This window comes from Myripristis murdjan, chromosome 10 (assembly GCF_902150065.1).
Source record: "Myripristis murdjan chromosome 10, fMyrMur1.1, whole genome shotgun sequence".
In the NCBI taxonomy this organism is placed as follows: domain Eukaryota; kingdom Metazoa; phylum Chordata; class Actinopteri; order Holocentriformes; family Holocentridae; genus Myripristis; species Myripristis murdjan.
In genome coordinates this window covers 25222409-25245226 of record NC_043989.1, presented here as the reverse complement: position 1 = coordinate 25245226, position 22818 = coordinate 25222409, and the positions used below count along the sequence as shown (strand labels likewise).

The 22818-nt window shown below is 43.5% G+C and overlaps 4 protein-coding genes and 1 non-coding gene across 5 annotated transcripts; 1 reads left to right on the top strand and 4 right to left on the bottom strand.

The window, feature by feature from the left end:
- Positions 1-598: 598 nt before the first annotated feature.
- Positions 599-5355, bottom strand: dnajc4 (DnaJ (Hsp40) homolog, subfamily C, member 4). Its single transcript, XM_030062739.1, has 8 exons — positions 5246-5355; positions 4557-4640; positions 3544-3668; positions 3322-3412; positions 2827-3008; positions 2478-2645; positions 2110-2196; positions 599-1938 (listed from the first exon to the last, which is right to left on the bottom strand). Exons 3-8 carry the CDS (start codon positions 3633-3635, stop codon positions 1842-1844), a joined length of 717 nt encoding a protein of 238 aa, XP_029918599.1. The 5' UTR covers positions 3636-3668; positions 4557-4640; positions 5246-5355; the 3' UTR covers positions 599-1841.
- A 754-nt stretch (positions 5356-6109) lies between these two features.
- nudt22 (nudix (nucleoside diphosphate linked moiety X)-type motif 22) lies at positions 6110-9675 on the top strand. The gene is made up of 7 exons (XM_030062736.1): positions 6110-6256; positions 6905-7069; positions 7327-8047; positions 8226-8351; positions 8726-8823; positions 9070-9163; positions 9359-9675. The coding sequence occupies exons 2-7, from the start codon at positions 6933-6935 to the stop codon at positions 9473-9475; spliced, it is 1293 nt and encodes a 430-aa protein (XP_029918596.1). The 5' UTR covers positions 6110-6256; positions 6905-6932; the 3' UTR covers positions 9476-9675.
- Positions 9676-10000: 325 nt separating this feature from the next.
- LOC115367036 (heterogeneous nuclear ribonucleoprotein U-like protein 2) lies at positions 10001-17117 on the bottom strand. The gene is made up of 11 exons (XM_030062735.1): positions 16245-17117; positions 15797-15873; positions 15380-15634; positions 14866-14978; positions 14414-14680; positions 13431-13553; positions 13219-13320; positions 12906-13074; positions 11989-12216; positions 11830-11882; positions 10001-11520 (listed from the first exon to the last, which is right to left on the bottom strand). The coding sequence occupies exons 1-11, from the start codon at positions 16937-16939 to the stop codon at positions 11443-11445; spliced, it is 2160 nt and encodes a 719-aa protein (XP_029918595.1). The 5' UTR covers positions 16940-17117; the 3' UTR covers positions 10001-11442.
- Positions 17118-17649: 532 nt separating this feature from the next.
- LOC115367038 (transmembrane protein 179) lies at positions 17650-21596 on the bottom strand. Its single transcript, XM_030062738.1, has 4 exons — positions 21089-21596; positions 20244-20381; positions 19907-19985; positions 17650-19402 (listed from the first exon to the last, which is right to left on the bottom strand). The coding sequence occupies exons 1-4, from the start codon at positions 21409-21411 to the stop codon at positions 19208-19210; spliced, it is 735 nt and encodes a 244-aa protein (XP_029918598.1). The 5' UTR covers positions 21412-21596; the 3' UTR covers positions 17650-19207.
- Positions 21597-22688: 1092 nt separating this feature from the next.
- On the bottom strand, positions 22689-22761 carry trnaa-agc (transfer RNA alanine (anticodon AGC)). The gene has a single exon. It is a non-coding gene; the product is annotated as a tRNA-Ala (tRNA).
- Between the last annotated feature and the right edge of the window lie 57 nt (positions 22762-22818).

Below are 22818 nucleotides of genomic sequence, written 5' to 3'. Positions count from 1 at the left end.
GAAGTCACAATATTCCTGATCCCATGCAGTTACACCAGCTACTCTTTCTCACAGGTAGAAGCCATTCCTCTTTACCATGATGTCACTAGTAGACAAATGCATGGATTGCTTTGTACCCAGGATAATCTTGGGATGATTTCAGAACTGCTGATACTAAAACTCAATAAAGCTCTTATTTGATTCTAAATACACAAACAAAATGCTTTGAGTCCACATACTGTAAATTCATAGGAGAGCAGCAAGATATGATTTTTCAGTTAATGAGATTAGAGCAAAGGCTGCTTGCTGAGATAAAGGAAATTACATCTAAGGTCTGATACAGGACAGATTAATAGTTCTCTAATTAAAAAAGCTGAATTTGTGAATTTACCTTTAGAAAGTAGCCTGCATTGAAACAATCAATATACCTGACTTTTTCATTTTTTTTTTTTTTTTACTGCAAATACATAGATAAAAGATAAGCAATTCATGCTGTTTTAACCGTCTCTGTAAGAGTAACATGCTATGTGTTGTACTTATCCACAACCAAAAGCCCGACCTGAGAGCGTGTGTGCAAAGTGTTTATGAGAATGGCAGACAAAGCAAACAGGAAATGATATCTGATGAGCAAATGTTTAGCATTTAATAGTTTGCCACCAACATCCCTCCAGGGAATAGTGCGGTTAAGGCTATCCAAAACAAACAACAAGAGAAAAACACTGTAAAACACAACAATCTCTTATATTTAAATATTGAAAAGGCATTATGATAAATGTTGGCTTTAAATGCTGAAATAACCAGCATAGTGAGCAGCAGTCAACCTGTCTGACATGTATCTTTGCATTCATTTCCACACTTGAATAATCTCAATTATTACATTGGTTTGACTCAAATAAATTACTGTTGACCTTTAAAAGTCAGACTTGAGATCATTTACAGATACAATGTCCAGGAAAATGAGGGAAGCCCATGTGATGTATACAGTTCTTATTTTTGACATGGATCTCGTGAATATATCGGAGTATTTCTACTGTAAAAAAAAAAAAAAAAAAAAAAAAAAAAAAAAAATCAAGATTAGACAGTGATGTCCAAAGATGCAGGAGCAGGGAGAGCTTAAAAAGGCTCAGCATGTTTCAATCACCAGGCATGGAAAAAAAAAACACTGATGGTGTGAATGTTCACTTCATACGTGATGTAATGTCCTGGCTGTTGCTACAGCGCTGCACCCTGCTCACTCCATCAGAAGCAGCCTGATACAGCGCCCTCTATGTGTCACATGGGGTATTACTCAGTTGTCACAGCTGTTGGACTAATCACCAGACTGTGTTGCTTTTAACACATAAGCTGTGTTGGTTTATCAAGTGTTGTTTGGCCTGTTTCCAGAGGCAATGATTCACAGTTATCTGGAAGCCCCGCATGCTGTATGATTTGAAACACAGCACCAAGGGTGAGGAAAATAACATGTTCCTGTAACTTCATTAGTGGCTGTTTAACAGTGTTACAGTGGAGTGGAGAGGTTTGTGTGCACTGTTGGATCCTTCCTGCTGCTCCATCACTTCAAAAACGCTACCATTTCTCCACATTACTCTTGTTTATATTGTCCTTGACAGATGTGGTTCATTACAGTTAAGGCCAGTTCAGTCTGCTTCCCACATTACAACCATTTCATGTGTGTCTTCATGTCCGCAGCATCCGTGTGAGGATTCCAGACAAATGTAGGTACATCAACAAACCCTTGGTTCAGAAAACATTTCTAAAACTACTACTGCATTTAGTCTGCCTCTCCCCACTTGTTGGTGATAAAAACTCCTTTATTCAACTGAACTCAACTGTCCCAGTGGTGCCGACATGAGCAGAAACTCCTACTTGTCCTCTCCCCCCTGGCGGATTTTATATTTCTCCAGGAACTCGGCGTGTTTCTGACGTAGGATTTCTGTCTGCTTCTTAAAACCGTTGACTCTGGGAAAACAGTGCAGACAAATGCCTTCAGAGCTCATGCATTGCACAACCAATCAAATACTCTGTATGTTCAGGCATTGCAAAACCCAATGAAAACTTCCCGTTACAAACTGAGGGCGTTATCAGGAAAAAAAGAGGGAAAACACACAAATCGATAGTTCTTTCACACACCTGGCCCTCTCTTTGGATTGGTTGTAGATTTCTGTGATGACTCTGTCTTTCTCATCCATGAAGTTATTGTGAACTTCTTCCAGTTTCCTGAAAGAGTGGGAGATCCACCTGAGTTAGACAACTTGAACGAAACAGCTGAATATGAATGCAAAGCAGTGAAAACTCGTGACAGTAACAGTGACAGGAGAATATGAATTCAGGGGGAAAATGTGGTTGGCAGGGATGGTGGAACATCTTTATGACACCCCTTGTCATTTTTTATTATGCTCCTTTTAAATGCTTATATCACTGCCAATCCATAGAGCCTTTTCTTAAGCTACAAAACACTATCTTAGCATCAGGTATTCTGACATCAGTGCCTTTTTTACCTGAAGAAGACAACGTGGGCTCCAATGCTGAGCAGCATGGCGATGACACAGTAGCCAACCAGTTTGAAATTCCTTGTCCTCCTCTTCTGCCACGCATCTGCCGTCATCTGCTGTGCCTGCGAGTGGCGGAACTGCTCCCAGTAGCGCTCGTTCTCCTGGGGCTCGGCACTGACAGGGAGGAGATGAAGAAAAAGGCTTTAAGAAAGTGTTCAAGAGGCAAATCTGAAGGCCTGACAGAAGTAAATGTGTACCATCAGCCACACACAGAAACGTTAACATGAACACTGTGGACAAAATCTCTTCTAAGCAAACACAAACACTGTGATGTGTTGTGTGTGTTCATCTCCACCTGGCTCCATAGCTGGTGTAGCTGGAGGTAGAACTGAATGCCTGTCCCCCACTGTAGGGCTGTCTGAATTTGAGGTCATACTCCTTCCGGCTCAGCTCTTTGCTTAAAACTCGGTAAGCCTCGTTCAGCTCCACAAACTGGCTGTGCAGCGCCGGGTTGGATGGGTCACTGTCTGGGTGCACCTACAGCAGAGGCAGGTGGAAGAGTGAATTACTGTTTACTGGAGTGTACAAACCCACCGCATGTTCCTTTGCCCTCTGTTAAAAATTCCTATGGATGTGTATCACGGTAAATAAACATTCACATCCTTGCTTACACTGCTCTGTTCAACATAAAAACAAACACTTCTGTCCCAGGAGCCCCACACTGACTGTGGGAAATGTTGACAATTCAAAACTAGGGTGTGAAAGCTCGCCCTCAAGTGGCCAAACAGAGAAACTCCTTGAATATGCACAGCTCACACACAAACGTGGCACATACAAAAGTGGATCCTACCTTTTTTGATTTGTCAAAAAATGCATTTTTTATTTCCTCCAAGGTGGCAGTAGGTTTGACGCCCAGGAGTTCATAGTAGTTGACAGATGCTCTGTAGTGAGAAAACAGAGAGCTCAGGACATCGTGCAGACTAATACAGAGCACAAAGCAAACTAACAATCACTGATGTGCATATCGTCACTCTGATGTAAGTCAACACAAAAACAGTCACACACAGTCTACCTGAGTGCTGAGCTCTGAGAGAATAAACGTAGTCCACTCCTGTAGCACCACAAACAACTCTGGCACAGGCGCAGCTGGGCTTCCAACTGCATGACGGAAAATTGGTGAGCTTCCAAACAGAGGACCTGCACCAAGAGAACAGACAAGACTGACTCTAACATAGCTGTAATGGGAAAGTGTAACAGGGGAAGCAGACAGAAGTTTGAAACCAGTAGATTACCAACAGCAAGCACTAATGAAACGATCCGATATTACAATTTATAGTGATTTTTGTTTTCTGAAGTATGCTTCAAAAAAGTTTCATGGAGCTGTGATTATTCTTAAGGTCACATTAGGTCATTTTATACAGTAATGTCAAGTTGTTTTTTTTTTTTTTTTTTTTTTAAATGGTCTCACTTCAATGAAATGGCTGCTATGGGAGCAGTCACAGCTTTCCAGTCTAACTCAATTTACACAACTCCAAGACTGTTTAGGCCCCAGTCTGCACAAATACACCATTTTACAACAGGCCAAAAGAACACATGTGAACTGCATTAGAAAAACCTGCATGGTTTGTGGCCCAAACTGCATGGGGATAGCACAAGGTGGGCATGTCTGCAAAGGTTAGACCCATGGCTGCCCATAGAATCCATTTGCATTCAGATATCTAGAGGTCAGAGGTCAAGAGACCCCTCTGAAAATGGCTATGCCAGATATTCCCTTGCTAAAATTTTGCCAAACTTTGGAGCAATACTTTGTCCCCTTGCTAAGAACCCAGCCTGACATGCTTCGATTCCTTACATCATCTAGTTTCACATGCTCCGAAATCGATTCAGTAATAAACAATGGATTAAAAAAAAACCCACCCCTAACAACTTTTATTATTGTATTTTGCACATACAAGTCTGTTGTAGTTAAAGTGACGGTGTGAAATCAACCAGCTAGATGGAATACAGGTTAAAGCTATTATACAGATAGTTTTCCAGACTGGACCTTTTTTTTCTTTATTAAATAAATAAATGTTATCTGTCTACCTTTCAGAGGGCTTCCATAGATAATGGTGGTCTCATCAGCTGCACTGACAGGAACTCAGTGTCCCTTCACCAGATGACACGTGACTGTGGAACAACAGCAATGAATGAAAAGTTTGGAGAGAGGGAACACAGCCAGCTGGTTCTGGGAGCCCTTTCATCCGCCTGTGTGAAACAAACTGTTTCAAACTGTGGAGGGTTCCCTCAGAGAGCGATGCAGCTGTCATTTGGAGGCAGTTACTGTTTGTACACTGTGCTAGGTCTGAGCACGATAAGTTAATGGCCGTGTTTGTCAAGTTATAAACAGGCAGCTCTCATGCATTTCCTATCAGAACAATTTGTTCTGCTACATGAGCAGCTAGGCTAACGCTAGCCAGGTTAGCTAAGTGGGCTAACTACAATGAAATATGACAGCCACCGCAGTGCTGTTGCTGGCTAGTTCGCTAGTTTATTTGTTTATTAATTTTTGTATCTAGACCCCCATTAACGGCTCCAAACAGCGACTTTTTGCTGGGATCCACACTCCACACAACAAGAAACCAAGGACAACAACAAATACTCAAATGCGTTAGCTTGTTTATGATTATCTCATTTGCTGGTGATCGGTTCACGATTGACAGCTAATATGCAAACACACAAACATGACTATCTATAAAACCACCGGTTAAAAGCTGAAAAACAAAATGACATACCAGCTGTGTCTCAGTTTCATAACACAGCAGCAGCAGCGCTGGCTTGTGTAAGCGTCTCCTCCCCGCACCTCAGCGCCGTCAACAGAAGGCGGACCGAGCGAGACCCCTCGGCCTTCAAAATACAAGTGGCTCTCACTTTTCTTTACTCTTAAAACAATTAACTATCACTGTCCTGGAGCTACAATTTCACTTTTGTTTGCCACAAATTCCCTCTTTTTTCATTGTTCTGCTGGTATCTTGTATTGTGTAGAAATCGCAAGACATCAAAGTCTCAAAATCAATCAAGGCTTTTATTTTGCAGGACGTTATTGCCGGAACTTCTTGTAGTGACTTCACGCTTCAGCAACACGTTTTCTGTGTTGCAGGGATTTAACCCTTTGTGTGTGTGTGTGTGTGTGTGTGTGTGTGTGTGTGTGTGTGTGTGTGTGTGTGTGTGTGTGTGTGTGTGTGTGTGTGTAAGTGTAATATTCTAAAAATTGACGGAGATATTTTGAAATATCATATCATTGGCTACATGCTTTTACAAAAATTAACCATGCTTTCAAGCTTATCACATCAAAGTGTGGTTGCCTGTGTTAACATTCATGTCGGGAACTGAACTTTAGATCAATATCTGGTCAATGGATGTGGGTGATAAATCATTACAACCTAGATTCGTATGAAGTAATGGGTGATCAAGATTGAAGGAAGACACTATCCCTGCGTTCCAAATCTCATACTTATACTTTTTACTTTTAGTATGTACTGCAGCTGCCCTTACAAAGTACGTAGTTTAGTATGTATTGGGACATACTAATTCTTTTTTTCCCTACTAAATAGTATGGTAGTATGGGTATTGGAACGCAGGGAAAGATATTGTCAGGTCACACTATGGGCCACCAGGTGGCGGTAACGAGCATTTCTGCCATCCGCCAGAAGAAGAAGAGGAAGAAAGTAGCCTGTGGTATTATTTTCTTCCTCAACACAGCAAAGACGTACTTCGTTTGGGGATTTAAAGCACAAACGCTAGCGGTAAGATAAACGAAGCTTTGTTTTCTAATTCAGTATGAAAAGTTTTGAACAGGTAGCCCTATTATCACAGACCCTTAGAAAGTCTGGGATAACAGCCCCGAGGTACACGTTTGACTGGGGCGGAGGGGTTCAGTCTAAGAAACTTTTAATCAGTGTAATCCATTAACAGCAGAGCAGCCAAACACAATGTACAAGAACAAAGTCGAATAACAAATGTAACAACATAAAAAGCTTCACCATTCAGTGTACAGTTGTTAACAGATAGCTCCGGGTTGTTCAGATAGACCGGTTCTCTGTTCTGATTGGCTGAAGCGCCAATCATAATATGACTGGAGCTGCTGTGATTAGCCGAATAATCGATTAGTTGCCAGCTATTAAATGAGTCCCCAACTATTTTGATAATCAGTTAATAGATTTGAATCACTTTTAAGCTGAAAATTTCCAAATTCCTGCTCCTTAAATGAGAACATTTTCCGGTTTCTTCAGTCCTCTATGACAGTAAACTAAATAACTTTGGGATGAAGACCTTTGCTGCTTAATAGTGATTTTAGAGCAGTTTTTTTTTTTTTTTTTTTTTTTTGGCTGAGCATTATATTTATAGCAGTGCTTACTTTTGATAGTAATTTCCTTGCACCCTGTTTCATGCAGATGCACTGCACTGGGCAGCAGTGATGTTATGGCTGAAGAGATGTTAGGGGAACAGTCCAGTAATGACCTACAGTGTGAGGAGGACCCCGAGGTGTCTGTGCTGCTGCACTGTGCAGCCTGGCGGGGGCTCCTCAGGTCCCAAGTACAAGTGGAGCTCTCTGAGAGGTAGGACCAGGAGGTGGATGGTTTAAAATGGGTTCAGAAATTTGAGAGATTTAAATTAAAAAAGGCCAATTTGCCAAAGCCATTGAATCACAGTCATGTTAACAGTGAAGCACATTTGATGTATGGGAATTTATTTTGGTGACATTAGCAAAGATATATTCACAACTTTTTTTTTTAGTTTCTTATAGTTCATACCGATGACTGTCTCATTTGTTTTGTTCCGGCCTTACCCCTCCCATGCCTTATGTTCTCCCCAGATTTAACAGGCAGACAGATACGGCTCTAGAGCGTCACATAGAGGAGGTGTGGGCAGAGCGGGTGTCCAGGGAGCCATGGCTGTTCAATGGAGCCAAATTCAGACTTCACTCTTTCAGTTTGGCCTCCTCAAACTGTCCTCCATCCCCCTCTGTTACCTCCTCTCTTCCTCCCAAACACCCTGCCAGCAGTTCCTCAACCCAAGCCCCCTGCTTGGACTGTTCTGGGGACCCAGATGGCCAGTTACACAGCAACCAAAGAGTTACTAAGCATGAAGCTGCACGAAAGAATGCTCCTGAAGGAGACTGTCCTGCACATCAGCAAGAAAATGGGGACTGTGCCATACAGCTGAAAGCAAATACATCGATAAAAACTTTGTCCACCTCTGATTCCAGTGCGTCTGAGTTCATTGCTAGTGACTTTCCCTCATGCCCTGACAGAAGCACAGACAATGGAGAGGCCCCCAGTCCTCTCCTCATTCTGAGACTGGGTCTTACATGCTACAAGGACTTCCTGGGAACCAACTGGTCCTGCCGAGCGGCAGAACTGTGCAGGCGAGGAGAGGCGGATTTTGGAGATCCCCTCGCGCTATTGGCCCAGCCTCTGGGAGTGGGCGGTGTCCTGTGTACATGTGACGGTCAGGTGGTGTTGATAAGGAGGAGCCAGAGGGTGGCAGAGGCAGGGGGGCTGCTGGACATCCCTGGAGGGCACCCAGAACCCAAGGTGAGCAAGGAGGCTAAAGAGGGATCAAAGATGGATTTTTAAGTCTTTTGTGCAAGCCTGAAAACGCCTCCTCAGATCCTAGACCTTGCCTTTTGTCAAATGACAGCAGCATGTAAAGTTTCAGTGGGTTGAATCTTGTCACCCATCATGCTCTGTGCTCTCCTGCCCCCCGCCCTAGGTAGTGTGTGAGGCTCTGGGCCAGGAAGGGAGTGAGGAGCACATCAGCTTATCTGTGCTGCAGCAGAGGCAGGAGGCCGTGGTGTCAGAGCTCTTCTCCTCTGTGTGTGCCGAGATCAGAGATGAGGTGGGTTTCTTTACATATACCTTGAAAATCCAGTTCCAAACCACATTAAGTCACTCTCAGTTTGTTTGAGAATCCCTTATTACTCAGCGGCCACTCCAGGTTTGTAACCCATCAGCATCCCCGCCGTATTCGTCATAGATGCTACTGGAAAAATTGTTTTCTTTGGAGTTAATTTCCAAGATTGCTGCATCAGAACAATAAAACAACACCTACAATTGTGTTTCTTCTTAAAATAATTGTTAGTTGCAGCTCTAAACATGACCAATTCTTTCCCATAGCCGGGAGCTAAGACTCAAATTGAGGGTATCAAGTTAGATTATTGAGGTACTCTAAAAACAATGTAGAGATGAAGAGCTTCGTCTGTTTGCCTTCAGGTGAATGTTCCTGTGAGTTTCCTTGGAGAGCCTGTGCTGATGGGCGTTGCTTTGAACCACACCAGTGCTGGCAGGCCAAGCGCTGAGTTCTACATCAGGTAACTGCACTTCCTGTTTTGATAAATACAACACACGGTAGCATTATCTTGCTAAGTAGCTTGCCACGTGCAGTATCCCTTGGTTTGGAGGAAGAATGCTAATAATGCAAACAGTGCCAATGCGGCTGCAGTAACTGCGCTGCAATTTAACTAGGTGACCTGCCTGTTGAGTGCCATGAGAGAAGTCCATTATGATAATGTTTGACCGGTGCTCAAACATATTTTCATATACCTGTGTATCTCCAGCTGCTCATTAACCTCTGATGAAGTTCGAGAGTTGTATTGGAGAGGAGGAGCAGAGGCACATGAATCCACAGACATCGTTTTCCTCGGCACAAAAGTAAGAATCAGCAGTAGATTGGTAACACCAGAATGCGCTTTTGTATACGGCAGAAATAACTCAAATAAAACAAGATCTATCAATAGTGTATTACAAATTCCAAGATTCAAAACAAAGATGTGTAACTTGCAAGACACACTTGGAAAACATTAATTCTTCGATGTTTATGTTGTACCGTCTCTGTGTGTTGTGCAGGACATGTTGCAGCTAAATAGCAGAAGTCCTCTGTGGAGGGAGCTGTGTCCTTCAGCCAAGGGAGCAGTGCTGCTCTACCAGCTCATGAGGCTCGACAGAGAACCAGACAGCAGCTGACTGTCTCACACTCAGGGTGTCACACCAGAAAAACCATCCCGATGAACCAATGAACACAAAGAGAGTCTGTTTCTCCAGCAAAGTCTGTAACTCTTTTAAGCAAGTACATACCTTCACAGTTGTGCAAGCCTTTACAAAACATTTGTACAGTAAAAACTATAACATCAATATTTTTGTTGAATAAAAATCCTAAAAAGTGACATTTTTCCTGTCATTGAAATTATTTAGTGCAACAACACGGATTACAATTGATTGGTAAAGCAGGCAGTACAGATATTTACTTTGTTGAAATATTGTTGCCAATACTAACTCAATACTTTGAGCATTAACCCTTTCATGCATGAATTATGAAAGCCTGAGTCAAGATTTTTTTTTATGTGTTTTTACTCTTCTTAGGGCATGAACATTTTTGTGAGTCTCCATACTTCTTTAAGGATGCAGGACTGGTGTTACCATGTCATGATACTAGTATAACATGTTTTCAGCAACAAGAACTTACAGTCTCTGCATAAACCTCAAAGTAGGGGAGCAGCAGAGAGCATTCTAACAGCTGATATGCAATTCCACCATAGAAACCACTGCATTTAGGAGAAACGACTTTAAACAGCTGTCCACTGTAGTGACCGCTATGCGTGAAAGGGTTAAAACCAAAACTGTAGTTTAACAAACTCCATATAGATTGTACCTCTCTGTAGGATGTCATTTGTTCATTTAGTCCACTCTCTTGTTTCCACAAAATAATGGAAAAAAATAAAAACTATGGCCCTTTTTCAATGTAAGAACTTAGGAAGATGTGCTGTGCCTTGAAGGGAGTTTTGTGGCTTCTGGTGTAGTTTCCATCGGCCCCAACACGGGTACAGGTTTAGTTCCTGGTGCCTGATTTAGTCCCTGCTCAGGAGCTGAGGCGACAATCGGAGTTCCAGGAACTTTTGCGAAGGGTTAGTGGGCCTTTCATCTTGACTGACCCAAGTGATGACCTAGCAACACTTCTGTAAACATGCACTATCAGAGAGCCAAGAAGCAACACTAGAGAAAAACAAACTGTAAAAATAACCAGCAAAAAAATTGCAAAGTGCATGTTAAAGTGTCAGAAGCTGATAAAATCTGTCAACTAGTGGGGGTTCAATGGGTTAAATAGCCTCAGGACTGTTTCGATGTGATTGACTCGGCTTTTAACAGAAGTTTTACAGTATCCAGCAGGATCTCATCTCAGCTGTTAGAAACACTGATCTATAATAAAATATTAGATCTACAAGAAAAACATTATAGATTGGTTGTTACAAATAAAAAACTGTATTCAAAAATTTACCTGTATTTGGGAGAGCTGGCCATAAAAGAGCAAGCCTACAAAACGATCAAGACTAAGATTTTTTTATGGAGCACCTCCTGCTCTTCTCGGCTGGTTCTCCAGGCAGTGAAAAGGAAAAAAAAAAGGCAGAACCTGAACTTCACAGGTTCTGGGAAGTCCCTGGTTTCCCCCTGATAATCCAAAAGGGCCATGACAGATGAAGTTTGGAACCTGATTTCAGCCCTCCTTGGGAGGAGATATTTAAACCTGAGATCGAGGGAGCTTTAGGAAGAGCTAGCAGGCCTGTCCGTCTGGATGGGTCAAGCCTTGACAACACTTCTGTAAATGCACAACCATCAGAGGGCTACAACACAAATCAGCCAGCAACAACAGACTGAAAACACACGGCAAAAACACTGCAAACTGCAAGTTGTAAAAACAAAGTTGTACAGAATATTAGAGGCTGAAACAGTCTGTCAAAAAAGCTATGGGTTAAAATAGGTCAACAAGCCTGATGCATGACAGCGGCTTTCTTCATCCAGCGGCAAAGGAACCAAAAAACAGTCCCTGAACTTCATGGGCTCTAGCAAGTTCCAGTTTGTGGAAAGTTCTGGGTTACCCTCGGTGCCTGAAAAGGGCCACTGGAGAGTTTGGCAGCCTGTTTTATCTCGCTCCATGTTCACAAGTACCCCTGATAATCGCTGTAGCTGAAGCCTTTGTTGTTGAAGTAGTACCCTTGGTCTTGATACATGTTCCACTGGATTTTAAAGAATGAGACAAAAAGGAGGATACAGAGTATGATCAGTTCATCTTAAATTAAATGGAAATCAAATGAAGGTGTTTTTGTGCAGTATCTGTTTTCGTTACATTCACAAAGCTTGGAATGCATACCATACAGAAACTAAATACAAACACACTGAGCATGGCAGTAATCTGCCTGTAGTGCTGCCTTGCCTCTAAATTATGTCTATATTCATCTTAACTGTGTCATGGTTAATTTCACACGGTCCACATTCCAGTCTCATTGAATGCAGTTTGAACTTTTTCACAGCTACATTGCACTCACATATCCTGGCTGCTGGCTCCATGGTTGCAGACCGATCCTTGTGCCATCCCACCCTGCAAAAACAGTCATAAAAATCATTTAAATAACATCTTGGAAAACAAATTAATTTAGTGAGGTGCTCAGAATCACCACATACGTCCTATCATTTCTCCTACACACCATTTTTCCCACCCCACTGGTTGCTATGGCAGCGGGGAGGCCCATAGGTGATGGGTCTGCTCTTGTGAAGTCGAGGCTTCTTCCTCTCTTGTTTCGGGAGGGGGGGCAGAAGTCTGCGTGCCTCCTTTCTGTAGTCCTGCAGGAGGGCCTGAGCCTGATCCTCAGGCAGCTCGACGTACTGCAGCTCCTCCAACAGGTCGCTCTGCTGCTCTGGAAGAGTGCAGCTCACTGGGGAAGGAAGGGAAATCCACCTCAGTCAAGGAGACGCAAACAAAAAGGAAGTCTATGAGGATTAAAGCATCGCAGCAAAGAACAGAGCAGAATCACTTGTCAGTCAATCAGTGCCTCAATCAAAATCTGAGGAAAAATGTCACACTACTGGATACTATGACATCTTTTTCCCAGATTTTATATTGAAGGTTTGAATTTCAGCCATGATGGCTCATCATTACTAATCACTAGCCTTGTCCTCTTATATTTACTCTCAACAAACCAGAAGATTAAAACATCACTTCCTGTGGAAAGGAGGGTTTTTTTCCCCCAAGAAAACACCTACTAGACACAGGGTGTTTCAAACAGAAAATGTAAACGCTTTCGTGAGCTGGCAACAGTTTGAATCACTGCTATGTTATACTGTTTTACCAATTAGCGATAGAGTAGCAAAACTGACATTTATTTAAGGAAATGTTGCTGATTGTTATATTTTTTCATTTATTTGGACAGCAGGAAAGTTAGGAGAAATAGGAAAGAAAGCTCTGATGGGATATGATCCATGCTTAGTGGGGGCACACATCAAGTTCTAAAGAACTACAGCATCTCTGGGCATATTAAAAAAAATATTACAACACATCTGCCACAATAGCATGAAACATCAGCTTGTGACTGTGTAATTTCTGCAATATTTGTATGAGTCAGACCCTGGAGTTTGAGCAGGGCGGTCTCTGGGATGTGCTCCCCGTCCTCTAACTCCTGCTGGGCCAGTCGCCTTCTCCACTCCTCGGCTGAGGGGAAGAGCACCACCACCCGCCGCCTGAAGCCCCTGAAGAGCTGCAGCTTGTGACGCCGCGCAGAGAAGAGCACATTGGACTGGAAACGGAGGGACAGGAAGAGAATATGAGGAGAATATATCTCCACGATCCAACTCGCATTCATAGGTAATGTAGAACTATTTATCTGGACAAGAACGAGTCATAGTTAAATTCAACATGTGTAGGTGTTTACAAGTGTCACCTGGTCGAGGATGTAGTTCCCTGGAGTTTGGGCGGCCGTCTTGATCAGCTCAGTCAGACACTGAGACGCTTGCTGCAGCCTGCTCTCCCGCTGACCTCCGCTCTGTACCAACACACACACAGAGAGAGAGAGGTCAATCACATTTGGCTCAAATAACACCACTGGTCAGAAATGTAACAAATGATGCTGAACAGACTGGAGGTTTGACTGACAATCATACAGGTGAGGAGCTCCTCGGTGCCCAAGAGCCTGAAGCGCTTCTCGGGCTGCTGCTTCATCAGAGTCCTGGCCCAGTGGCTCTTCCCAGAACCAGGAAGACCCACCAGCATCACCACCTGCACAGACACAAACACAGACGGGTGGAGGGTTGGGAGCGTGAAGAAAAACAAAACTGGTCACTAGTTATGTTATCTACCTAATTATTAAGCCAATTTTAAAGCTGCCAAAATCAAAATCGCTGAGGGTCTATTTAAGTTTGAACTCAACTGATAGAAAACCTGGAATAACCATGTAATTTGATGGTTAAATCTACGTGGTTCTCATTGTCAGCTGACTCAGTCAACTGTAAACTGTCCTCATTTTTGTCATTTCAATTATTGCACCTTGAGGCAAAGGTCATTAAAATCTAAAACATGACTTTGGGTTGATAAAAACTTTGTCTATTACTGAAGCAGATGAATGTGTAGAAGTAGTTTACCAAAAAGATCACAAACCACTGTGGCAAGTAAAAAAAGAGGATTTCAAGAATTTCTTAGTATTGAGAAACTTGTTTATGGTTTTGACACTTTTCTGTCATCTGATGTTGGCCATTTTTCATCCTGCTCAAAGACAAAAACAATGCAATGTACTTGGCATACTAAATAATGACCATTGAACTGGGAGGTCACTCTGGAAAGACATTTTCTAATCAGTTTGGCTGCAATATTTCAACGCAAATATTTATTTGTTGTTCTGTGAAGGGAAGCTTTCGATAATCGCAAGCCTACGTAATCTATCAACAGAAAAGGCACGCATACATATACAAACTTTCTTTGTGATACTGAGGAAGTTTTATCAAAATATGCTATTTCCATTCAGCCTCTTCAATTTGATAGAACATCATTCACATAAAACACCTGTGAGGGGACCCTGGCTACTGTCACAACCAGGATCTCTCGCCACAGCATTGCCATCCCCCGGCTCCTCTCTGCCTCACCTCACACTGCGCTCTGGAGCTCGGGGCTGGCGCTGCTCGAAACCTTTTGCCTGCAGGGAGCGACACCAGTGGGTTGAATCCTGCAGGGCCGGGGTACCAGGGAGGGGCTGTGGGATCCAGGAGGAATCTGACTGAGCAGTTCTTACAGAGGGCGTGAGGAAACAGGGCGCCACCCCGCAGCACTGAGGCACCCAGGGAAAACGCCACACCCATGAAACGACCGTTCTTACAGAAGGACAGCTCAACAGCACCATCTGTGGAGAAGGACTGTGGGTGTGCAAGGATACACACCACACATGCACACACACAGAGGCACAGTCTAGGTTAAAATAAACTCCCTCTGATACTATCAATATGAGGCATGATCTAGCTAGGGCAATAATAACAAGTCTATAAAGACAAGAATACAGAGAACAAGATGGAGAGAAGAAGAAGAGACAGGTGTCACTCACAGCATAACAGCCAATGATATCACCCTGTGAGAACGGTTCTCCAAAATCCTCCTCCTTTCCACCTGACACTTTTCTGCCGTGTCCATCATATGCATAAGACAAGTTGTCTTCACCTGCAACAAGACAGATGGAAAGGAAAGAAATGCAAGCGAGAAATTCAGAAAGATATAGCAGAAAAAACAAAAGCTGCATGGTGTGATCGAATATGGGTGTGTTATGATTAATTACAGACAAGGAACATTTTCTATGACTGTATGCAAATGAAGAAATATAATACAGTAAATATGAAAGCAAGCATGTATTAACATGATAAATGAAGCGCTGACCTCTCTGAAAATAAATAAAATAAATATTCTGAGTTCTTGCACAAAGTCCAACAGTCTTTTCAGAGGTTTCAGAGAGCCAAAACATCACAAGAGCATACGCTGCCAAAATGAAACATAAAAGAGCATTGTCCAGTAAATAAAAACAAAACCCTCATTAACTTTAAATAATCCTTGTTTCTAGTCCTTACCCAGCAGCAGTGAGCTGTTAGCGGCTGACCAGCCCACTCTCAGGCCGTAGGGCTCCAGGTCTTGGGCCTCCTTTCCCTCTTCCTCCACCTCTGTGGTCAACAGCTTCCTCTCCAGTCTCACCTCAAAGCCCACCCTGCCCCGCAGCGCCCCGTGGGTGAGCCTGCAGCCTGACCACAGCAAGGGGAAACGGGCCCAGAACCGCGGCTGGCCACAGGCACCGTCAGGACCCACCTCAAAGTGGAGGTCACAGCCATCTATGGAAGCAACAAGGCAGGACACAGGGATCCAACATGTGCTGCGGTGTTCTCAGGGATAATAATCATCACAAAACGATCAGAGCAAAAATGAAAGCTGCAGCAGTGGATGAGGGTTGTTTGGTGACCCATCTTCATCAAGTTATTTTTCCAAAGACTCACATGGATCTAGCCGGACTCTGTCTTCATCCTCCTCCTCTACCGCCTCTCTCTCAAGTGGAGGTGGAGGTGTTTTGGACCTGGGTGATGAGAGAAAGATGGACAAATGCTGGTTCATGACACCCAGGAAAACCAGACTTTAATGACTGGAAGCCCTGGAGTGAAACGGGGCTGGGCAATATTGACGAATTTAAATATCACAAATTCATTGACTGAACAACTTGATAATAATATTGTACGGGTGACTACTGCTGCTTTCATAAGACATTAATGTGGATTATGTGGGTTTATTTACACACCTACATCCCGACAAAATGCAGGAGACAAATGCAGCCTTTTAAGCCAGGAAAAGACAAGGCCATACCACGACATTACAATATTAAAAAGCTGTCATATCATCGATACACAGCACAGCTCTAGGTGGTACTATATCTAGAGTGGCCTGCAGTACCTTTTGTAGCGGACCTCCTCTTTGAACTCGTAGAAAGCCCTGCCCCTGACCATCTCCTCCGCTGACAGAACTCTCCTGTCCGCATCCTTCCCCTCTCCCTCTCCGTGCTCCCTCGCCGACTCCCCCTCCCCGGCTTGGGGCACCGGACTGTGCCTTGAGCCCGACTGTGCCTTAGATCCAGATGCAGAAACAGGGGCTTCCGTGGCGTCGTGGTGCTCCTGGACGGTCTGCTCACCTCGCCGTTTCATTCCTCTACATGCCTCCTGGGAGCCTTGCTTCTCCGCCGACAGACAGCGTGTGACCAGCGGTGGGTCTGGCAGCAGTACGGGCTCGGTGTCGGGCTCCGTCTGAGTGCCGCTGTCTGAGTACTTCCTGCCGCAGACGGGGCTGCGTGGCGCGGCGTCGGCGCATGGCGGTGATGCGCTCTGGTCGGCAGGCGAAGCGGCCGACATCTCCGTCGGTGCTGAGTGTCCCGGCGGACTGCCATATTGTGCTGTCACCTCCTCCCCGTCGTCAGAAACACTTTCGCCGTCTCCTTGGCCGCTCTGACTTGTTTGTGTCGTCGGTCCTGCTTCAAGCGCAGACCAAAGTCTGTCGACAAGTTCAGCCTTGAGTCCCTTGCTGTCCAAGCCGAGTGATTTGAGTCTGACTCGCAGCTCGGGTACTTTCAGCTTTTTAACTTCAGTCAGCTTCATGTTTCCCTTGTCAACTCACTCAGTTGTGTAACATTATCACTGGCTCCTAGATGTGTGCTCCAAGTAAAACAAGGATTTGTGAAAAGTACTCTGAAGAGGAAAAAACGGTGTGAGGAACTTAGACCCTCGGACCAAAACACAAACAAAATTCAATATGGTGCCTTGGACTATGATTGGCTCTCTGGTCTCCTTTCACGTATTGCTCTGCTGGCGAATTTTCGGCAGATCGGACACTTGCTGAAGTCTTACTGCCGCCTAGCGGCCAAAGGTGTCACTTCAACTTTAGTCAAAAACCTGGAGCTGTTATGGAAACATAGTGCATGATACTTTAAACTGGTGAATGAAAAGGCTGTTTACGATATAATTTAACAGTTCAACCCAACATAAAGCCCACAGTTAATGCTGTTGTCCAAACTAACATCAACTCTTTGTATCTCAGCCTGATAATAGGAATAATTTTTATCTGTCCTTTAGGTTAGAAATAAATTGCATGTAAGTTTCTAAGTATTTTGTTATTTTGACATGAAACAGCATCAGATGATTATACCTCAAAGTGCTGTTCTCTCTGTCTGGCTATGCATTTTATGCCTCAGAGAGCCTGATTAGTTTATCAGTAGAACTGACTGAAATTCCCAGCTTCGGCCTGAATACACCCACGAATGCAAGTCTATTTTCAGTGTGCAGGAGTTAGGACACTTGTGAAGACAATATCCTTTCACAATAAGGTTTTTATTGGACAGACAAATGCAAAAAAAAAACAACAAAAAACAAAAAACAAAAACAGGATTATACATGAGCACAAAACAAGCATAAGTGGTAAAAAAGCAACACCATAAGTTATAATACAAAACATCAGAAATTACATTTCCATTCAGTGACAATACTGTATCAATACTCATCTCTCTTTACTTCAGATTTCTTGTTCCACCATCTGTGTGCCATTACAACTGCTTGGTTCAAAGGTAAGAAGACAGATAGAAACAACAACTTTGGATCATGACTTTTTGGCTCAGCAAAGTTAGGATTGTTCCCTTTATGTTCCCCTTCCACTGACCCTTTTTGGCTCAGCACAAATCTTCATCATTAACAAAACTTCCCTTGACTGCTCAAAGTTCAGCTCTTGTTCTCCAAACTGCAAGAGATAAATCTTAGAGTCTAGATGGATCATTTCAAGTAGATTTGACTGCTTTCTGCGACGCCCTACGAGCAGCTGCATCCACGCACATGGCATCATTCTGGAAATCTTCACCAGAGAGGAGACAGTGGTTTCCATTACGTAACACAACATTCAAGTCATGCTCACATGGTGAGCCAGTTTCAGTAACATAGTGGCTCAGTCACACAATCTCACCACATGCTTTACAATGAAAGCGCTTCAGTGCTACATCTGAATATCACACTCAGAACAGTAAACAAAAGTGTATTCTCCCCGTCAACAGGCTCTCAGAAGACATCCATGCAAAATATCATCCAGCAGAACAATTTACAACCATGCATATTACAAGTTCAACACTGACTAGAAGAAAAACACCATAAGTACAGCGACCTAAGGCAACTGGTAGCATGTGGTGTCGTCAATTATGTAAACATAATGCGCAAAAATCACAAAGTCACTGTGACTGTCAAGTGGCATGGATAAGCATGAGCTTCTGAATAACACTGGTCACTGGATCACTGAATACTACTCCTTCAACTGATCAGTTCTCTGCCTCTTCCATTAAATCCCTTTTTACCTGAAGAAGAATCAAAGTTTTGGCATCACAGTTGGTTGTAACCTGGGGAGACAGTACCATGCAGGTTTGGGAGGGTACCTTGTCTTTTATAGGACTGTAATGAGGTCTGAATACTAACATGATACAATGTGTAAACTATTATGTTCTTAAACATACAAGCTAGATGTCCATACTCTACAAGAAATGGTAAAAACCTTAGAAAGCGAACATGATATATGATGAAGGCAATAATCATTTGTTCAGATTTGAGGTTTTGAAACAGAATTTAGATTGAGCAGTGAAATGTATCTTTGTAAATTCTGCATTCATCCTGGCTCAGTTATTCACTGGAATCCTTTTGATTCCATCGACTATGTGCTTCCCGAAGTGCACAGTTGGCAAAGTTTCATCTTTTGGGGAAATTCATTTGGCTTCATTGTTCCAGTCTAGATCAGTCATTGCAGATAAGTAATTATATTGTTTGTTTTAATGCCTACTCAAACCAGCACTGTTGAATTTAGCATGTATAATGTGGCTCTCCTGATAGGACAACCTATCAGATTAAGATGGTGGGTGTTGCCACACAGTGTGGTGGTGAGGGGGAGCGGTCAGTGGGAGTGTGTCCCAGCAGCAGCTCCTTCTCCCGGGGAAGACAAGGTCCACTGATGTGCTGGCTGTGAGAATGGTAGAGGCGCAGGAAGGACAGGATGGACTGGGTCAACCACAGAGCTGTCACACACCACAGAGCCGCCTGAGGGGACAGGGACAGACCGACAGCCAGTCACACTGACAACTTTAAAATAAATTAAATTACTGTGTGTGTGTGTGTGTGTGTGTGTGTGTGTGGTGGAGGCTATGGATGTTGCCTTAAATATTCCTGCTGTCTCTTAATCCATCTTGTTTTTATCTCTCACATGAAGCAGCCATAGAGAAACATTATACACTCAAACCACAAACCTGAGTAGGTTTGTGAACAGCAGCTGTACAAGGTAGAATAGAGGATGAAAAATCTAGTAAATCTAAAAAGGTTCTCTTTGTCTTCAAACTTGGATGGCATTCATCCAAAGCAATGATGGTATTAATCATTTGACACAAAAGATGGATTTCAAATTTCATTACAAGCTAAAACTAACTATCTTCCACCAGCTTCTCCACAGGCAAGTCTTAGCGACAGTGTGTATGTGGTGTGTGTGTACATGTACACAAACATACTTATGAACACCTACGCCTATGTTTCTATACAAATCACTCTTACCTGTGCCAGAGTGAGCTGTGTGTAGAAAGAAGAGGTGTCCACATCCAGGTAAAGCGGCACAGACTGGGACTCAGAGCAGCTTCACACAAACAAATACAAGGGGATGAGTTAGGCTATGTGAGCAGAGCGGAGGGAAGCTTGAATAAGTGACAAACATGTTGAGTCTGATGGGCAGCAATGTGCTCTGCTCAGTCTTGCTCACTCAGGACACCCAGTTTTACCACAGTGTCATCTACCATTCAGCTCAATTCAGTGCTCAATTCAATGCAGGAGGGTTGGGCTGCAGTAGACTCACCACTACACATCATGAAAAAAAGTTAAATATGAGTTGACCTACCTGTATGGCCGTGTGTTGTCATCGGTAACGGTGTCACACCAGGAGGCCAGGCCCATAGACAGGGTGACGCTGGCCCCTCCAGACAGGAAGAGCACACACAGACTCAGCAACACCGTCAGGAAGGATGAGAACAGGGTGCTGATTGACAAAGCACAGACACACAGACACAGACACACACACACACACACACACACACATTCACCAGGGCATATATTATATAAACATATCCAGAAAATTCCATATGTTGCATACAGCATGTGGTGTGTGTGTGGGCAGACAGACAGTTGTGAGTATGGCTCATATTCAAGCTATTTGTAGAAAAAGGTTCAAAGGTGTAGTTGATGAGAAATTCAAGCAAAGTGTGCCAATGCCAAAATACTGTAATAATCAGACAGATGTACAGCCATTCTTATCATGGCATAGCTGTTACATTATACATTATACATGTTACATATACTTTAAAATGATTAGAGATTTGCTTCAAAACATTTTAAAAATGGCCAAAATCTAAAGGAAATTTTTCGAATTGTATTTTCAGAACTCATATATATAAAATATGAAAAAAGTACAAATTTATATATTTTGATAGCATACATGTCAACACCACACTAAAATGCATTTCCAGACTTCAAATTAAGTTTTGTGTAATTACTGCGACGTTAGTTCTCCCATGGCGTAGTGCTGTGCTAGATGAAGAATTGTGCAACAGTTAATACGAATATATTTTTCTATTATATTTTACTATTTCCCCTGATAATAAAATGTTAGCTGTATTCCATTTCTATCAGCACAGTTACAGTGATGATATTAGTGGTGGTGGTGGTTGTTGACAGGCGGGGTCTTACTCGTCGTGCCGGCCGTGCAGATAGAAGAGGCTCCTCCAGCCCTGCGCCGCCCCGTACAGCACCGTGAAGATACCGACGAAAGTGGCGAACTGGCACGCAGCCGGCGGCCCCCACTGCTGCACCACCAGGTGGGAAACATCTCCAGGCTGACCCGTCAGCTCGGTCTGGTTCTCGGTCCTCCAGTAGCCGGTGGAGAAGAGGGCGCAGCGGCCTTTAAACGCGGAGCCGTTTAGGGCCATCGGGACGACCACCAGCAGCCCCGCCAGCACCGACAGGGTGTGGGCGGCGAAGTGGGCCAGCAACAACTGCCGGTCAAGCTCCATGCCTCAAGTCAAATAGCACTACACACACATACACACACGACAAAAAACTAAATTCAGAATATTCTCGCGGTGTAAAAATCGTTACGCATTATCAAAATGTCCCTGTTTATTTCCCATGTAACGGTTGAGGCGTGACGGTTGGCATTTAAAAAAGACAGGCGGAGACCAACTGATCTCGAGCATTCCGTTCTGTTATACAACGCAACGCCCCGCTAGATAGTAGCAGAGAGGAGGGGAGAAGAAAGAGGCCTCACTCTGTCTGATTTAGCGGAGCAACAAAATTTACAGTCTGCTGTCAATGTATTATCGCACACGGGGGAAACAAGATACACTCCTGATCAAAATTTTAAGACCAGTTGAAAAATTTCAAGAATTTACATTTTGCACTGTTGGATCTTAAGAAGGTTCTAAGTAGAGCTTCATGGTCCTTAATTAAAAAAAAAAAACTGTTGAGTGATTCATCTTCCCTAACACATACGATCTTTGGCACTGGTGTCCTCCCAGCTCTGACGCAGGAGTTTGACTCGCACCTCACTGTTTTGGCCAGCTGGCGTGACCTATTTTATCAGCCTCTGCAGATAAAGTGGATCCAATCAGTCGGTACATGGATAGATAGGACACATTATGGTCGTTGAGGACGAGTTCAAATGGCTTGATCAAATAAATGCCCTGATCAATGAAACTCTTCGACACCGCCTAGCCTACATTTCAGGCTTGGTGGCACTTCGGTGCTCAGTGCGGGTTAGGGTGGATGCAGAGGCAGATAGGACTTATTCATTTTAGCTGAATATTGTCAGGTCACTTCAGTCAAACAACGGGATTCCTCTGTGAGGGAGACAAATCCCTCCAACGCGCCTGCAGGCAATTTAGAATGAGCGATCTTGTGCAGTTTGATTTAAGTTGTCCATGTTTATAACTCTTTTTGCTGTTCTGTAGTGCTCTGTAGGCCAAAAATAAGCACAAGCTCATGGCAATCCTATATAAAATCACCTTAAAGCACAATAGGGTTGCTGTAAAGTCACGAGTACAACAGATAGAGATTAACCAAACCAGCGAGCCACAGCAAAAGTGGGCCCGTGCCAGCCATGCGTGCTTGTAGTTGTTTTCTGTATGCTCTTAGAATGATGTAATACGATGTGGTTATTTTGTGCTGTTTTGTTTCGTCCTCAAGTGTATGAAAACAGTAGTTTGCTCTTCGAAAACTGAACATCTATCTCTTGTTTACCGAGTTTTTGAGATGTGTGTTTAACTGAAGGCTGTCCCGACAAAAACATTGTTGGAGGATGCGGGCATCGATCCCGCTACCTCTCGCATGCTAAGCGAGCGCTCTACCATTTGAGCTAATCCCCCTCTGCAGGATGGATGGCCGGCGGAAGTCTTATTATCTATTCTGTGTCGTGTCTGGGT

What these genes read in the sequence shown, in the direction of transcription:
- dnajc4 (XM_030062739.1), bottom strand. Translation starts at nt 3,635, where the DNA reads ATGCAGTTGGAAGCCCAGCTGCGCCTGTGCCAGAGTTGTTTGTGGTGC. An exon ending in TCTCAGAGCTCAGCACTCAG is followed by an intron (nt 3,413 to 3,543) that starts GTAGACTGTGTG and finishes TTCTCACTACAG; the next exon opens with AGCATCTGTCAACTACTATG. An exon ending in TTTTTGACAAATCAAAAAAG is followed by an intron (nt 3,009 to 3,321) that starts GTAGGATCCACT and finishes CCTCTGCTGTAG; the next exon opens with GTGCACCCAGACAGTGACCC.
- nudt22 (XM_030062736.1), top strand. Translation starts at nt 6,933, where the DNA reads ATGGCTGAAGAGATGTTAGGGGAACAGTCCAGTAATGACCTACAGTGT. An exon ending in CAAGTGGAGCTCTCTGAGAG is followed by an intron (nt 7,070 to 7,326) that starts GTAGGACCAGGA and finishes TGTTCTCCCCAG; the next exon opens with ATTTAACAGGCAGACAGATA. An exon ending in GAGGGCACCCAGAACCCAAG is followed by an intron (nt 8,048 to 8,225) that starts GTGAGCAAGGAG and finishes CCCCCGCCCTAG; the next exon opens with GTAGTGTGTGAGGCTCTGGG.
- LOC115367036 (XM_030062735.1), bottom strand. Translation starts at nt 16,939, where the DNA reads ATGAAGCTGACTGAAGTTAAAAAGCTGAAAGTACCCGAGCTGCGAGTC. An exon ending in GAGGAGGTCCGCTACAAAAG is followed by an intron (nt 15,874 to 16,244) that starts GTACTGCAGGCC and finishes CTCATCACCCAG; the next exon opens with GTCCAAAACACCTCCACCTC. An exon ending in CCAGTGGGGTGGGAAAAATG is followed by an intron (nt 11,883 to 11,988) that starts GTGTGTAGGAGA and finishes CTGTTTTTGCAG; the next exon opens with GGTGGGATGGCACAAGGATC.
- LOC115367038 (XM_030062738.1), bottom strand. Translation starts at nt 21,411, where the DNA reads ATGGAGCTTGACCGGCAGTTGTTGCTGGCCCACTTCGCCGCCCACACC. An exon ending in CTGCACGGCCGGCACGACGA is followed by an intron (nt 20,382 to 21,088) that starts GTAAGACCCCGC and finishes TTTGTCAATCAG; the next exon opens with CACCCTGTTCTCATCCTTCC. An exon ending in CACAGCTCACTCTGGCACAG is followed by an intron (nt 19,403 to 19,906) that starts GTAAGAGTGATT and finishes CTGTCCCCTCAG; the next exon opens with GCGGCTCTGTGGTGTGTGAC.